The 17,788-nt window shown below is 37.2% G+C and overlaps 1 protein-coding gene across 3 annotated transcripts in view; it reads left to right on the top strand.

Moving 5' to 3' along the window:
* Window positions 1–17,531, top strand: part of LOC122811470 (class II histocompatibility antigen, M alpha chain-like) — a 304,256-nt gene extending 286,725 nt beyond the window's left edge. For all 3 annotated transcript variants that reach the window (XM_044083328.1, XM_044083326.1, XM_044083329.1), the window contains exons 4-5: window positions 683–819; window positions 16,842–17,531. In XM_044083328.1, the coding sequence (XP_043939263.1) occupies window positions 683–819; window positions 16,842–16,847 (143 nt within the window). In that variant the 3' untranslated portion in view covers window positions 16,848–17,531. The remainder of the gene's footprint in view (window positions 1–682; window positions 820–16,841) is intronic.
* The last annotated feature ends 257 nt before the right edge of the window (window positions 17,532–17,788 follow it).

Raw genomic sequence — 17,788 nt, 5'->3', positions numbered from 1 at the left:
ATACCAAATTTAATATGTGTAGTTGCACCTGGTAGGAGTGTGCTTTTTGAGTCTAGAACCTCTGTAATATGACCATTTTTCAAATTCAAACTTTGCATTTCTTTGGTCAGGTATGTACTTTAATTATATAATTAACTTTGAGGTCATAGCACTTTGGAGAAAGGAATTTCCCCTTTCAGGACTCATTCATATTTCAAACAACTGCACTTGTATATGACCTATCATCACATATCATGTTCCCATGACTTTCTGGAGTATTCGAATAAACCTTTTACACTTTTTATAATTTCTGACCTGGATCTGTCATGTCCTTATACAAATCCTATTATTGATCATTAGGGAAGAATGCCTGGAATGGTGGACACATTACTTTTTTTAGAGCTAGTGTCATGATTATATAATGAATTCTGCAGTAAATGCTTTCCAAAGCACATATAGCTTCTGTACAGGTGGCAAAGCACTCACCTTCAGAAAGCAATGCATCTATGTTGGATTTACTTTGGCAGTCCTATCCTTCTCACCATGCCCCGAGTAATAAAACACCTAAATCAAATTTTGTTTCTTTGAGACCATAATTAATTTTCTATATATGCAGATCTTCACTTCATAGTTTTATGTCTTAATTCTTTTTAAAATCTTAAAAGTGAAATGTATTTTTACCACATTTGTGTCTTTTTTTCAGTTCCAGATCAGAAACCAACCTCAGACCATGTGATTACTGCCTTATGTGCTGTGGCCTTTGCTATCGGAATCAGTGGTATTATTGCAGGAATTGTCTTTTTTATCCTGGGGATGGTGAAAAGGAAACACATACTTCAGGTACTACTTGTTTTGGTTTGTTTTGTATTCAGATAGTTAGACTGTATTGCCAAAACTGTTGAACTGATCTATAATATAAATGAAAATGGAGTTTGCTTATGCTAAGGATAAGTCAAAAGCTGAATGTACTGAGGGCAACATTAATTATAAGATATGTGTTGCATTCTGTTGTTGGAACTAGTTCTGTTACTGCCTTATGAATTAAAGCTTTTACTTTCCTGCAAACCTATTAGTAAACCAGATGCATTTATTTAAATCTATAAAACAATGACAGTGTCAAGCATGCAAGTCTTTTAACAAAGGCAGCTTTCAGCATGTGCTTTTGTTCCTATACCTTGGAAATGGACACTGGCTTATACTTGAAAATTTTAAGATCATGTACAGTCCTGCCCTAATAATTGAGAACAGACTGTCAGCTTTGCAGTTAAGGAACAAATCTGCCAACTGTAAAAATGCACACATATACACACATTGGTCAGCAGACTAAAGAATGATACAAAACCTGTTTTTAGATTTTTGTAGCTGATCATTTCTAACAAAAGCAAATACGACTTTTTGTTGTGTTATTTCAAACCTTATCTGAAGTGCACATTAACTTGTAAGGTGCATTGCATTGCATCAGTGTGCTTTTCTTAAGTATGAATATTGATAGTACAAACTTTTCCTTACCAGGGCACTACAACTCTGGGATTCATGAAGAAGCAGAAAGGCACAGCAAAGTGTCTGCATAGCTGTATGCCACATGTATGTGAATAGCATGATGCAAAGTGGCACTCAAAGCTATCATAGTGGACCAAACAGTAATGTACAATGTAAGACGCAGAGCAGGGCAACAGACAATAGCCATACAATGAGAAGCACCATGACTTTATGCAGTAAGCAGTATCTAATGGTACTGAACTGTGGATAGCATCATACATATCCACAAAAAGGAGTAGGCACATACAGTGAAGTGAAAAGCAGACAGGCTGCACATTTAGCTATAGTATAAGTAAACAGATAACAAATGCAGGCAGACAAAAACAGAAAACAACAGTATGCCAGTAAGTATGGAATGTGCATGCAAGGGAGAGAGATGTTGCATGACACTGTGGACATAAGGATACCCAAGAAAGTAGGTGCCATGCGTCTGCAGCAGTGTGTACAACATCTGCAAGTTACATTCAGTAGCATGTGAACTTGGGTAACTGTGTATGTAACTGCATAGCATGGATGGTTCACAAATGTACATAAAATGGATTTAAAGGCCACAAAGCATTAACAGTGCTATTGCACTGTACTGTACTGTATGTGCTCAGAAGAAGACCACACCACTGGCATAGCAGCACTACAGAGCTCCCCTGAAATGCAGCAGTGGGATGTTCAGCAACAGCCCACTGTGGATAGGAGTGACAAACAAAAGTGGCCCAGGGGACTTCAGGTAGCTGCACATGGCAACACATCCAGCTACAAGAAGAGCCAAATGTGTAAGCTAATTCAGTGCTCACAACTTAAGTTTGGTATCACAACATGCAACAAAGTAAGACACAGTGTACCTCCCATGGCATCACAGACAAAACAGCAGTACAACATACACGTGCAGGCCATGGAGAAGCTTGATAATGTAGAAATACATGCATCACATAGTAGCATGCAAGATACAGACCAGATGCAGGACATGTCCAACAAAAATTGGTACTTGCGTATTATCTCAACCACATTTCTAACCTGTAATAATTCATAACTTGATCGCAAAATGAGTTCATCTTCAAGTAAAAAGGGGTGAGCAAACTCTAATTAGTTTTGTATGACATTGGATTTGAAACAGGAACAGGAGTGACGGAAAAATTCCTCTTCCTGGGTACTGTCCTTTCCCGATGTTGCTTAACTTACCAGAACTTAGTAAAATCACACACTAGTAATCGCATGTGTTTTGTACTGCAGAAAGATCAGTGAAACTAAAATATACAGTTGGCGATGCAGTTGATAACTGAAAGTAGTTGTTGGAAATAATAAAACGTACTTGCGTGTTAAAATGAAATGCTTACTCTGAAGCGTGCATACTTCAGATCAGCCCTCTCCAGACTGAGATTTCGATTAACAGTACATGAAAAGAGGTGGTGCTGGTACTACGTCCCATAACCCCAGTTAGCTAGATGTAATTAGGGAAAGAGAGACTATAGGTACAGTTCCCCTGCAAACAACATTAAGGGAAAATACAGCCTTGCTTACTATGCTGTGTGCATTTTAATTTTGATCAGGGAACGTAGAATATGCAGAAAAAGAATGACTCAATATTATAATTAACATGGTTGTGGTAGCACATTGTATGGCTATTCATTTCATGATTTCGCACAGTAATCTTATGTTAAGAGGGATTTCGTTTGCATGATTATTCGTCTGTTAGGCTGCGTACACTGTATAGCATGGAAGGAATAAATAATACAAACAAAGTGCTAGTGAGAAAGTGTGGTTGCGACTGCCAAGAAATGTGGTTGCGATAATACGTAAGTACCCAAAAATTATATGGAAGAGGAACGTAAGGATGAGGCATGATGTGGAAACAAAGAGAAAAGAGGAGAGTAATGGGGAAAAAGTGACCACATGAAACAAGCGGGCATCATAAATGGGTAGTTGGTGTGAAAACTGTTGTATACGAGTTGAAAACATGTTGTTAAAAGTAGCAATGGGTAATGATGCCAGAAGGAGATAGCCTGAAATTAATGCAAAGTTTACCCATCAAAGCAGTCAAATAATGCAGACAAGACAAATACTATGGTTAATGGTAGACAGAAGATATGTGACATGGTGTACTGGTACACATGCAGGAGAGGAACACAGAAACAAATGACACGTTTGATATGTTATTACCTATGGTGACTTACTTGCTTTAGTCAGGCCAGCAAAGCAGATCTCTGAATGTCCTGCCTTAGATTTACAAACTGAATGCCTCTGACATTTTGCCAGAACTAGCACCTTCAAATTCTGTTACGTGATTTGAATCCAGTGTAAAAGCTGTCTGAAATCCTACTGCAGCCTATACTGTACTGTAGTGTTAAGAGCACATCAAGGCTGCAGGAAGGACCCCTTTCATACAGCTCAATTTTATTAATAGTTGCAATAAACCTTCGTGTGACCTGCGCACATTAGCCAGTGGTATTCACAAGTGCCATAGAGCCAGCCACGGTAATACATCCAGCATCAGCTATTGCCTCTTTCAGGGAACAGGCAGCACTCATTCTCCTTTCTGGGCAACAGGGATGTGGTTAAAAATATCTGTTTTGTATTAACACTTCATTTTGATGCCCTATTCACCATTCTAATGTTCAAAAATATGCACCTCCCTGTACACTGCCTTTTTTGTATACCTCAATTGTAACTTTTGCTTTCCCCTATATAATAAAACACATTTTTCTTAGATGAATATTGTTATCTCTAAGTGTATTTTGTCCAGATGTCATAGTTAAGTTAGTTTTAGACATCTGGACTATTTCAAACATAATGTTTCTTGGATACTCAGAAAAAAAATGTACAGACCTGAGTATACTCAGTGTGCCTAGCTACATCCTTACTTGGCAGGTAAGGTGGTAACCAGCATAAGTCACAGAGGTCATGGCATATGTCACACAAAGGATTGAGAGAGTTTTCATCTAGAAATCAGTCATAAAAGTGATTGCGGCAGAAAAACTAGTGAAATATTTGACTGCAAATCAGACTAAATCTTCATGCAGTGTATACACATACTGTACATTATGCCAATACAAGAGACATTTATCACAGAAATGAAACCTTTCTTTATTCTTCTCTCATTCTGCTGCATTTGAAAGATAAGTAACAACACATGACAGAGTCACACACTGCTCAAGGCAGCTGGGGTACTGTCACTTAACAAGTTAAGAAGTGTTGAGGAGTACTTTCCTAGGACAGTGCATGTGCTAAACAGCTATGTCTCTCTGGCAGGTAGGTAGTTATGTATCTATTAGCATGCCTATTTTCTGACATTTGGCACACCCAATGCAGCCACACTGCAGCCTTAAGCTTCATGATGACTGACTGTCACTTGCACAGGTGTATTACATATTCCAATGTACAGGATTGCAAACAACACATCAGTCACATTTCTAATTGACATTATCAAAACACACCATACAGTATTGTTATGTTAATAGCATGGCTGTAAACAATCATTATACATATGGACAGACAGCCAATGCTCACACAGCCACATTTTCTACTTTATTTCTGAATGCTCTGCACAGCTGTGACACGTGCAGACTCTATTACACAGTAGACGGTGATGGACACGTCACAGCAATGTGTGTATATATATATATATATATATATATATATATATATATATATATATATATATATAAAAAACAGTTCAGCTTACCGTACCGACTACCATCTGGGTTTTTGCCACAGAATTAAATTGTGTCACTTGCACAATTTGTGATGTAGCAAACCATTGAAAAGTATAAACAAGCACTGACACCTGCCCAGGTATGTTGTAGACCTGATGCTACACAGCTTCAATCCCTTCCAGTGGATATCAAGGCTAAATTGTTAGATTCATCTCTGAATGCACCAAATTCGTTTGGATCTGAAGCTGCAGACCTATTTAAGGTGTTGCAGGACAAGGTAAAGATTATGAAAGCTCTCAAGCAGATATTCCATTTCCCTGTTCCTAAGTACCAGAGGAACTATATTTCTAAACAAGGCCATTTTTGCATAGACATCAAAGGCAGCCCTTAAAGGGTAAAAGGTCCTCTGAAGGGACTTTTTCTGATAAACGAAGCCACGACTCCAAGGGCAAAAGTCTTCCTTTCCTGACAAACCCGCTTTCATCTAACTACTTTCCTCTTCCTCTCTGCCAGATTCCTCCCTCTCAAAGACTATCTCTGCCTTTCCCATTTGGCAGAGAATTACTATAGATACCTGTATTCTGTCTGTAATTCACAAGGGCTACCGAATGGTGTGGAAGTTCCTTTCTCCCTTTTCAAATATTCCACAGCCTCCTGATTGTCAGTTGCCTCAATTTCCTCAGCTGATTCAAGGTCTTCTCTCCCAGGGCACTATTCAGCCAGTTCCTTCTTGCAAGAATATTCCAGAATGTTTCTAGGTCACATGAAAGAAGGTTCTTGGAGACCTATCTTAAATCTTAATTTCTCACACTTTTCTGAAAGCTCCTTCATTCAAAAGTGAACTCCTTAGACTCTGTTTCCCCATGCTTCTGGCTCAAGAATTTCTGGTTTCTCCAGACTTGAAGGATGAGTACCTCCTCATTCCTATTCATCTTCTTTTCAAGATGTTTTTACAGTTCTCTCTCATGTTATCAGTTCTCTGTTTTGCCATGTGGTCTTTCTATAGCCCCTGACGGTATTTACCAAATGTATAACTCTCACCATAACCTTTTGCACACTTCATGGTATTCAGATTTCTTCTTATCTGGATGACTTTCTTATTCAAGTTCCTTCTCAGCAGGCTGTCTCCCAGGACATGGAGGTCACAATGCTCCTCTTTTGCAGTGTAGGCTTCACTTTAAATCTAAACAAGTCTACTCTGATGCCTTTTCAGGATCGGGTTTTCCTGGGTTGTAGAATTCAAATTCTTACCATTTCAGGGAACTGAAAAGGCTGCCAGACGACTTAATTATGGTTCTGTTCAAAACTCATATACTAATGTTGTTTATGGGTACCTGTAGATGTTAAGCTAATTGTATACAAGACTGGGGTTGACCAGTAGAGTATAGCTGTGTGTAAGGTAGTTACCATAACAGTAAATCTTCAAGGAGAGGTCACTATAACTGTAAATTATAACATTTGGGTTTACCCACCTTATACGTGTTTCTGTCTCAGTCAGAATAGTCATATCCCCATGACAGTGTACACTGGTCTCATGTCAGTATTCCATGGAACCTTCATCAGTGTGCATGACACTCGTATATTGCCAGCAGCATTGGAGCCTTCTTTAAATATTTACAGGGAATTACAGTAAGTTATTGTCATTGGTACAATATAGTACCATTATTATAAAGAAATTTAATATAATAAACTAATACAACAGTTGTAATGGAACTACATACATCATCAAGGTTATGGAGGAAGGGTACTTTACTGTTGCAGTGACCTCTTCTTAAAGGCTTACTGTTATAGTAAGTACCTTACATGCAGCTGTGCTATATTCTCTATAGAGGGTCAGTGTAACAGTAAGTCATAACATTTGGGTAGATTCCCAGGCAGTATTACCATACTCATAGAGGGTGGACAGTTACAGAACCCCCTGTAACACTGCCATGCCAAACACTGCCCTATCTCTGGACTCTGTATCTAACTTGTAGTGTGTTGTGAAAATGCAGGCTATAATCCAAACAGCCGATTCTAAAATGTCTTGTGGCAAAATATTTGTATACTATAATGCAGATGTAGCTTCTTCCCTAGGGCAGTGTGCTCTTATTTTTAGAGGGGACCTATATTGGTAACGGTGAATGCGCTATTAAGGTCTTGCCTTTTGGCATCACTGATGTCACTGACATTGGTGAGGAGAACTTTAGTACATTTTTTTACTGACTGCATATCCCTAATTATGGAATTGTTTGAATATTAGCATCCTCCTCAGAATTAGATTAGAAACTGTAAGATTTCATGTTTTTTCACCTTTTGCTGTTTCCTTGGAAGATTCACCTTTGCTGAGTTTTATATATTTATCTATCTATGTTCTCCTGTTTCTTCTCAAAATCCTTATTCACTATTTTTCTTTAAAAGATGTTAGCAGATAGCACAGCTAAAAACACGAATGGCTATGGTGCACAAACTGACAGTCACCTTCCACAGTCACAGTTTATTGTATATTAATATTTTATTAGAGATCTCTGAAGAAAAAACACAAATAATCAATCATCATGGCACTATTCAGAAGAAATTACCCCCACTGTGATGTTTGAAATGAGAAGGATATGAGATGTGAGATACAAGTAGCAAGAAGTGAAGAAGGCTTCTAGCAATGCTGACTGTATATGAATGTCTTAATAATAACCAAGGTCCTGTGGAATGTTGGTATGAGATAAAAAGGTATACCATCCTATGACTTTATAAAAATATACACTTTATAGTTATTGGCTGATATTTGTCCAGTGTTTTCATTTCACAATTTACAAATGTGTTGTCTGGTGTCAAGTCTGATCAGAACATGTGTAAAATGTATAAACTGTCATTAGTGTACCATGGTATACTGCAGATGAGACACCATCATAAAGACAAAAGTATTGTGTTTTGTCTCAAAATCTGAGTATGCATTTGTATTTTAAAGCACTTAAGATGCAGTTGTCTGCAGCACTGTATTGGATCGGTACTATGGAATATGCTGCAGCTTGGAATTAGCAAACCTGCTATGACAGATGTTAGTTCCTATTATAGCACTGTGCAAGCAGACTTAGTACAGAATGTCACAGTGATGTGAATGGAGGACAGGTTTACCAACTATGTAAGTTATATACCACCATTTGCTTGTCTGCGCATAGGCTAGCCTGTGAGAACAGCAAACTCTCTGTGTGATGGTATGTTCATCCATTAAGGATACCATTACAGGGGTATACTATTTGATGTATATTGTTTGTCCTGCTACTAGAACCCATATATGTGATATGCCCTGCAGGATAAAGTTTAGGAAGATAGTGATGGAAACATGGCATTGCTGGTGTGTCTTCCAGTGTTCCAGGAATGTATATTTTTGGGGTTACGTAGTGCATGTTCGCTGCATGCATGACAGGCCATGTCTATAAATGTGTGCTACAGCTGCATAATGATATTGTTGCACCAGCTATATGGCATGCTGTGTATTCAGTAGTGTGAGGGGCAGCTACAGAGTGTTGTATTACAACACAGCATGCTTAATATGCACCAGCAACATAGAATGATACAGGTGCAGTGATATAGCTATCACCATTTTGCATACTGGACAATGTAAAGGGCAGATAAGTGACACAGAGTTTGCCATGTAACAAATACGTATCACATCTGGCTGCAGATCAGGAGCTGCTAGTGAGTCAGTTAAAAATGACTGCAGCAACCCTTGGTGTTCATGCATATAGCAAGCAGCAGCCTTCCACTGTGCTGTTTCACTTGCATTAAGTGTGAGCTGTGGAACATGGTAAGGAAGTGTGCATATTGTGGACAGATGTGATTCTCTAGCACTTTTTGATAAGCCCAAACATTTTCAGAAGTAGTTGTCTCTAAATGCCCTATATAGCTGAATAAGGTCTTCTCTTAATTATCTATATAAAACACTGTACAAGTTCAGATATTTTAGACTTTCATAATAACTTACATTTTCACATCCATAGATGCCCTTGTTATATTTCTACTGTACTCTTTCCAGTTTACTCATGCTTGTTTTTATATGGTTTCCATATTGTTATTCCATACTCAAGTTTGGGTCTAATCATTTCTGATTTCATAAACTTTATAAATCGTTTTATACAACATATAGTTCTGTAACTGTCATTAACCAATCGGTTGATATGATTAGAAAAAGCCATAGCTGAATCTGCCAATATACTCAGGTCCTTAAATGAATCTACAGTCTCAATCACAGTGTGCTATATTAAGTATTCATCTTTCAATTCATGTGTCCAAAATATCATATACTTAATTTTTAATGTATTATCAGCATATTATTTTCCTGTGCACAAAAGGTGAATTTAGTCAAGTTATTTTGTAGATGTAAGTAAATTTACCTTAAACAGAGCATGGTTTCTATTTAAATTTAACAAAAAATACTATGGTCTCTGCCACAATTGTATTAGAGCTACCATTTATACATTCTCCAGCTCATAAATATTATTTTCAGATTCCCCCTTGCTGATTCAGTTACTAACTTTATGTAAATTATGAAGTTTAATCTTTCTGTCATGTAGGACTATCTCCAGTGTAATGCTGAATTAATCCATCATTATTTATTGCCTCCTCAGCATACCATTAATTTTCTAATTCAAAGGAAAAAAATGAAGCAGCAATAGAAAAGTATGTATCAGAACTTCTTGTATTTTGACATTATTAATACATTATCAGCATTTTCCTTACTTGGTATCCTTGCACACCCTTCCTTGCTTTACACTGTCCTCTACACTGTTCACCACAAGCAAATTGCACGCACACAGTCAGGTCTGCACCCATCTCTTGGGACGCACTACTGGAAGAGCAGGGGGAGATATTAAGTGTCTTGGCCAAATTTCCTCATCCAATATAAATAAAACATGAAGTCTCCTATAAAGTACTTATAGTTAATAAGTGCTATATGATAGCAAATATTGATAAATAAAATATTGCTGTAAAAATCTATTTTTATTGTACCTTTTGCATTGTGCCTGTAAATGTGCAGTTTATTTATCTCAGACAAATAATTTCCAAAAGAATCTAAGGATTTTGCTATCTGTCTTTAAATACCCAGAGTGCATCCATCCACCTTGCTCTTTATAGTGTCCTCTAATTTTCATTAAACCTATTAACCAAGGCACTGTGAAGTTTCTCATCTGCTGTGTTTTCCAGTGCACCTACCCCATGATCCTCTTCCAGTCACTAATCTGCCTTACAGAATGTTCTGTGATCCCTTGTCCCACACAATACCTGGGATATTATGAGATACCTCATCTGCTCCAGTTTACTCTTTTAGGATACTATGCAACATTTTGTATGGCGGGAAACACCTGAAGATTGAGGGAAAGACAGGTATTACTGGTAGGGGACAGGCTTGCAGCCTGCAAAGGTTTTATTGATTGAGCAGCCTCATGCTAGGAACATTAGCCCTGATCATTGGACCCAATCAACCTCTTCTTTATCAGATTATGTGATTCTTTACCCCTCACAGTAACTGATGTACTGTATGATTTTTTCCACTGCACAAGTTTACTTCTCATAATATTAAAGAAAACATGATTTGATGATCTAGAGTTTGAAAGCTCATTGTTCTTGTAGCTAATATTTTCACAGAGGGTTGATTCATAGACATGCTATCCTTCTGTCAGGGTCAGTGGCTGAACAGATAACATCAGTGGCTGATCACATAGCATCAGTGGCTGAACAGATAGCACACTTGCCTTTCATGTAGGAAGATGAGATGGGTGTGGGTTCTATCACCACACCAAGTGCTACTTCTAATGTTTCAGTACTGACACTGCAGTGCAGGATAGGGTGGTGTACTGCACCCCTGCAGTGCCATCCTGTGGATAAGATGTTGTGCTAAGGTCCTAGCTGCCTGAGGTGGTGGTAACTCATACAGATGTCAAAGATCCAGGGACACTTAGCAATATAAGCAGAGGAAGTTTCCTGTTTCCTGGGCAGATTATATGCAGTCATTGTGAATACCACTTTGTTTTTCCCTAAAAATATGCCATATTTACTGGTGCTAACGTGGTCTAAAAAGTAAGGAAGGAATAAATGTTTTTTCATTCAGATGACCCTGCATTTCAATGCCTGCCTAGCCTAATATTCACTATGTATTAGTGATTCCACAATACAGATCCCATGGAAGAGTTTATCTCATGCACTGAGAGAGCAGTACTTTCCACTTGCCTCACTGATGTCCACTTTATAGACTCATCCTAGCATTCTTTGTGCCTTGTTAATATTAGCCAAACTGCTTATATAATTCTATAACAGGGCCATGCAAGCATTATAGATTCTGTTGTGTAGTACCTTGTATTTAGCTACACTGACTCCAGAACATCATGACTTTTGTCAATCATGAGGTTTATTAATACCTTCCTGATTTCTGTTGCCAACCCCCCCCCCCCCCCAAAATTAAACTCTTCACCCTAATTAGTTTAGTATGCTGATTTTGGGAGCAAGTAGTGTAAAAGAACTCCAGTCATATAGATTCTGGGAAAGAAAGCTGAAGTGAAAGGAGTGGTAATCAATGGCAGAAGCTGTCTGCTATCATCTTCCACTTAATTAATACCCCAGCCATGCCATCTTAATACCTAGTACTCCTCCCCACGTGAGGAACAAATCACTTAATGGTTGCAGCAGTGGTGTGTTTTGCTATAAGAGTAGTAAATGCCATTATGGTCTAACCTAAATTCAGCTCTGTCTTTAACTGACAGTACCACAGACCGGCCAAAGGGTACCCATATGTATGTTATTATCAGTTCAGTATATGTTTTCAGAAACCACAACATGTGCTATGTAAGAACTGAAAAGATTATAGTATACTGGAATTAACTGGAAACAACTGAAATGAGACTGGAATTAATGTTTTATTTGTTAATTACTTAAACTTGTGCTGAACAGGTACCAGTCTATCCTTTACGAGCCAAGTCTTTTTGTACTTTTCAGAATTAATTTTGTACACACTGTAGTTCAGTTAAGAATTCTTTATTAGATTTAAACAATATCTGAATATTGTCTTCAGTAACTGTGCTGATAAACAACAGCAGTCTGTAGAAACTCTTGAATGCTGGATAACAGGAACAGTGCTGGTAAATATAACAGTGCTGATAAATATATCCAAAGTTTTTGCATGTATATTCTGATTCTCATGAATAATCAGCTGACCATGTCTGAAGTATTTCCTAATAATATCAAAACCTTGTAATGTTTTACACGTCTCTTTAGCCTTGGTTTTCAAGCCTTTTCTTGCATGTGCCTCACGATGCCTAACTGTCTATTCTTTATCTAGCATTCCATTGCAAGTATACATAGCTTTCCCTTGAGAAAGGAACATTCTGTAGCTTTTCCTGAGAACTGTTATTTCTGCACATCTCTGCTTAGCCAGCAAGATTATGTTTTCCTTTCTACTGAACTGTCTTTCCCTGAAGCTGAATGCATGCATGAAAACCCAAGTCAGACTCTATATTTTCAGGCATATTATTCAACCTTAATGTACTATAGTGAACTCTCGAAGAATAAAGTGAAAACCCTCAGTCTAACAGCTCCCCTGAGGTCCCTGACGAAAGTTTACAGGGACCTTCTTTTGTAGTTACCTCATATCTGTATTACTAACTACTATAATCTGGTTTGAATATACTGGCTTTATGCCACCTCGCTCATAATCTGCAGATGTGTCTAGATAGATAGTGATGTCCTTTATGGCCTTAAAGGCACTATTAGCTAATACTTCTAGCAACTTGGGTAATTCCCAAATAGCTTTAACAGCTCCATGTGCAGGAAATATACCTGCTCCAGTGATTACCCCATTACCTAGATCCAGTCTTTAGAATCTTTAAGAGTAAGTTGTGATGCATCTAAAACCTGCACATTATTCTGAAAACCAGTGCCCTTTAATTCTGTGGTTTCTAAAACTGCCTAAGCTAGGTAATTCATTCAACTCTGCTGTTCCATAAACAGCATGAAGAAAATGCCATACACATCCTCAACCTGTCTGTGTGAGTCTTCAGTTAAGTTAGTGTATAAAGAGTGTCTGATATTTCCTTTATGATGAAGAGTTGCACAAAATAGCAGATGGAGCCTTTGCTCGACCTGTTTTCTCCCTAATCACCTAAGCTACCAGTTATACAATTTGCTGTGATGGCCTAGAGCTGTATTGTCCTTACCACATAGGCATCTCTTTGTGTTGGAAACCATGAAACATCTACTGTTCATTGTTCTAATAAGTTCTGTATCCACAGCAGTGGTTACGAACAGGATAATATATATTTTGTTCTAGTCATTTTGAAAATAGATCCTATTAATTTTAATAATATTTTATCTAAGATAAAACTCATTTGATCTACCAGAAGGGTATACATTCTCACTGCTTTTTCTTCCTGGTTTCTTAATTGCATTCAGAACCTATGTATTACGTGAAAGTGTGTGTATGCATGTATGTGTGAGTTTATGTTTTGAGGGGCATGTGCTTTCCCAATTTTTTCATTTGTAGTCTCTGAATTTTATTTATGTAATAGTTTTGACTGGGATAGCCACATTCTTGTAGGATGGTATCCTGCATTAGACGGGCTACATAGAAGAAGCCATATACCTGTAACTGCTACTATGGTCTGGATTCATTAACTCACTGCTTTGTAACTGACTTTATAATATTTAACTAAAATGCTTTGTGTGAAGTCAGATCCTATTTTAGTCCACTCTCTTTTCTGTTTGTGTGCCACCCACATCTGTCTCACTGATCTGTGAAGAATACTGTGGTACACACATAAGTTTCGTAATTTATTCATTATTATTGTGCAGTCTGTACACTGCTGCTTTTGGGGATGTAGTTAACTCGAAAAGGAAATCATAAATTGTTTATCTTGTCTCTGTATCTGGTGTATATGTATGTTTGTATGTATGTATATATATATATATATATATATATATATATATATATATATATATATATATATATAAATATATACATGTATGTGTGTGTGTGTGTGTGTGTGTGTGTGGGGGGTGGTCTAGTTAAAATAATTGCAGATCCAAATGTCAATCAGCTTAACATTGACCACAACATGTTGATAATGCAAATGTTGACATGTTAGTATGCATGCACTGAGCATTGACCTCAACACATGTAAAATCAAAATTAAAAACAAATAAAACAACAACAAAAAACATTTTTTGTAGCGGGCAAGACCCCCCTGCAGCCCCTACACCCTGCTAATTGTATATAAGAACTCTGAGATCACATAATAAATTGTGTTGACTAAACAGATGTCAACCCTGTTTAGGTCACCTGCCCAATGTGTCAGTTTTGTAAAATTTAGAATCCTCCATAAAAAAAAAAAAAAAAAAAACTTGAAAGCTGCTACAAAAAAAAATTGCCAAGTTTGCTACTAATTCATTCTCCTTTACCCATCACTGTAAAGCTCTGCATACACTTAGCTAGCTGAAGCTCCCCCTCCACATCTCCTACCTTCAACTTATAACAATACATAAAATCATCATGCACAACCCATTAGCCTGCCCAGCTCTTACCCTTTAATCAGTATGTGTTTTCCAAAAAGAACACTTAGATTGGAAGACAAACAACTTCTTACCATAAGTAAACCAAATAAATCCCCTGGACAAAGCCTATACTCATATTCAGTAGTAAAAAAAAAATGGAACTCCTTACCGCTAACCACCAGAACAATTTCTAACCTACCCACCTCTAAATGCTGCCTATGAGAACACTTTACAAAATCTTGGACCTGCTGCTGTGCCAATCCTGGCTGAACTTACTCACTGTACTCTCACCCCCTTCAACCTAAATCACACTTCACAACCCTCTCCACCTCCTACTCCACTCCTTTTTGTTTTCCCACTACCCTACCTTATTTAATTCATCTCTGCAGACCTTTCCTCTACCTGTCTCTCTTTCCTCCCTTCTCACCTAAGCTACCTGAAGACACCCAACCTGCACTCTTGTTATAGTCTCCTCCTCTCCATCTTTCTTCCTTCTATAACCATAATATGAACACCTTTCTCATACCAAGACATCACTCAGTTTCACCTCACTGTCTCTAGTCATGCAATCTCTGCTATCTCTTTAAATATCTTATTAGAATTGTCTCAGGTCTCTTTTATCACATACTACTCTATTTAACAAATAATATGACTATTGAATTTTTCCTCACATATTCTATTCAACTCCTTTTCGTTGCTATGAAACATATGTTCTATGGTTTTCACATTACAACATTCTTTCACTCTATGTTTGTACTGTAACATGGTACTTTGTGATTTAAAATATCTGTACTTGCTGTTTTGTAATGTAACACGATACTTAGTGATTGAAAATATCTGTACTTGCTGTTTTTGTAATGTAGCATGGTACTTTGTGACTTAAAATATCTGTACTTGCTGTTTTTGTAATGTAGCATGGTACTTTGTGACTTAAAATATCTGTACTTGATTTTTGAAATATTGTGATTGTGGAGCTTTTCTTAGCCTCTACTGAAAATGGGCACATTCTGCCCCATTCGGACTTTCCCAGTAAACAAATGTCAAATAAATAAAGCTGGTAACATACAGTGGTTAAAATAATGAGTTATGAATAAGCTATAGCTTGCTAACTTGGGTTTGATTCCCATTGTTTCCACTTATCTCCAATGTAACTCAAGAATTTAACCCGACTCTTTGGCAATCACTGAAATCAGGCAGTTGTGTCTAGAGGGTCTAACTTGCTCAACATAACTAAAATAAATCAGTAAATATAACTTGATAAAACCCTCCATTCCTCAATACATTATGCTGATTGTTAAACAAAATACTAACTCATGTTTGTGGTTGATAGTGGAGTACTCAGTAAGGGGAACTGCTGTACTCAAATACAGAAAAGATTTTAAGAACAGAAAGTCAGAATGCAGATCTGAAAAAGCGAGGTTCCTGTTGACTTCCCCTCCATTTAACTGTACTTTTTCTGGAGTTATTGTGATGCTTCAGAAGACAGTCACATGCATCACCTCTGTTCACACACCCACCCACACACAAATATACACATTCTCTCTCTCTCACACACACACACACACACACACACACACACACACACACACACACACACACACACACACACACACACACACACATTTTAGTATTTACATCCTTAAATGCTTTACCAACAATGGGAAACTGAGCAAGAAGCAAAGCTGGAAGTCCCCTGGACTAAACGTGTACTCTACCAGTTACTGAGTGTCTGAATACCTAAAAGTTTTGGGATTTCAGTGTCAGGATGGTTTATTGGATGAATTACAAGCCTTCTCTTTGGAAAGTTACAGGTTCAAACCTGTTGAAGTCAAGTGATCACTGTGCAGCCTTCAGCTGGACTATGGATGTCTAGTTGTACCCCCTCGATTCAGACATAGTAATGTGTGGCAGTAAAGCTGCAGTGGGATTGGCATTTATGTTGTAAGCTGGCAGTCTTTGGTAAGTACATCGTGATTATGATAAAAAAGTGGAACCTTTTGGAAAATGAGATAATACCCATCTTCCAGACTACCCTACTGACAATGTAAAAATGCAGTCATCAGAACCCTACTCAAAAGTATACTAAATCATCTAGACTGTTTAGAAAAATGTCAAATACAGAACTATGGTAAAATGTGCATTAACTTTGCTTTACTTCAATAGGTCTGAAGCAGTATAATTGGACAGTATTCACTTGCGCTGATGGATATCAACTCTGCTACACTCTTCTTGAAATCTCTGCCATACAATTCACTAATTGTTCATCAGCTCCGGACAATCTGATGGGTGCTACAAGCCACAAGTGTCATTGAAAAAGGGAAATACTGTGTTTCTAGTTCAGCAGCACCTTTGCTAAAGAACAAATACTTTATTTTAACCAAAAGAGTATAGTTTCAGAACCACAGAGAAGTTACAGCTCGAATGAAAAATGTATTTTTAAAATAATTTGGATGCAATGGACAGTTTCATTAGAATAATGATGAATTGGAAACCATAAAAACATATACTGTAAGCGTTGCTTTATGCACCAGTATTCCAACACATAATTTCATGATTTGTACAGAATTTAAAAAATGTTATTTACATCTTTTTTTACCTTTAATGCTTATAATTGTTTGCGGCTCTTCTTGCTTAGTGATGGCTGTTAGGTGCAGACTAAAAGAAACAGTGAATGAATAATGTAATATCAGGAATTTGCAACTAGCAGTCATAGTAATGTCATTATAATGAAAGCACTTGACTCCTTGGAATTATAAAACTAGGTACAAAGTAATAATCTGCTTTATCACAGTTTGATCAAAGTGACAAGTTGAACTGTAAAAAGTAACAAAATAAACTAAACATTGTGAAAAATGTCGTGCAGTTATTTATATATATATATATATATATATATATATATATATATATAATATATATATATATATATATATATATATATATATATATATTTTTTTTTTTTTCATGCCAGGAAAGAGCACTACAGATGTGATGGTTGCTCTGACAGTGTTGATGGAGAAGTACAGAGAATGTCAGAAGGAGTTGCATTGTGTTTTTGTCGACTTAGAGAAAGCATATGACAGGGTACCTAGAGAGGAGTTGTGGTATTGTAG

This window comes from Protopterus annectens, chromosome 9.part0 (genome assembly GCF_019279795.1).
Source record: "Protopterus annectens isolate FY-2018-M chromosome 9.part0, PAN1.0, whole genome shotgun sequence".
NCBI lineage: Eukaryota > Metazoa > Chordata > Ceratodontiformes > Protopteridae > Protopterus > Protopterus annectens.
This window is presented reverse-complemented; position numbering and strand designations above follow the sequence as displayed.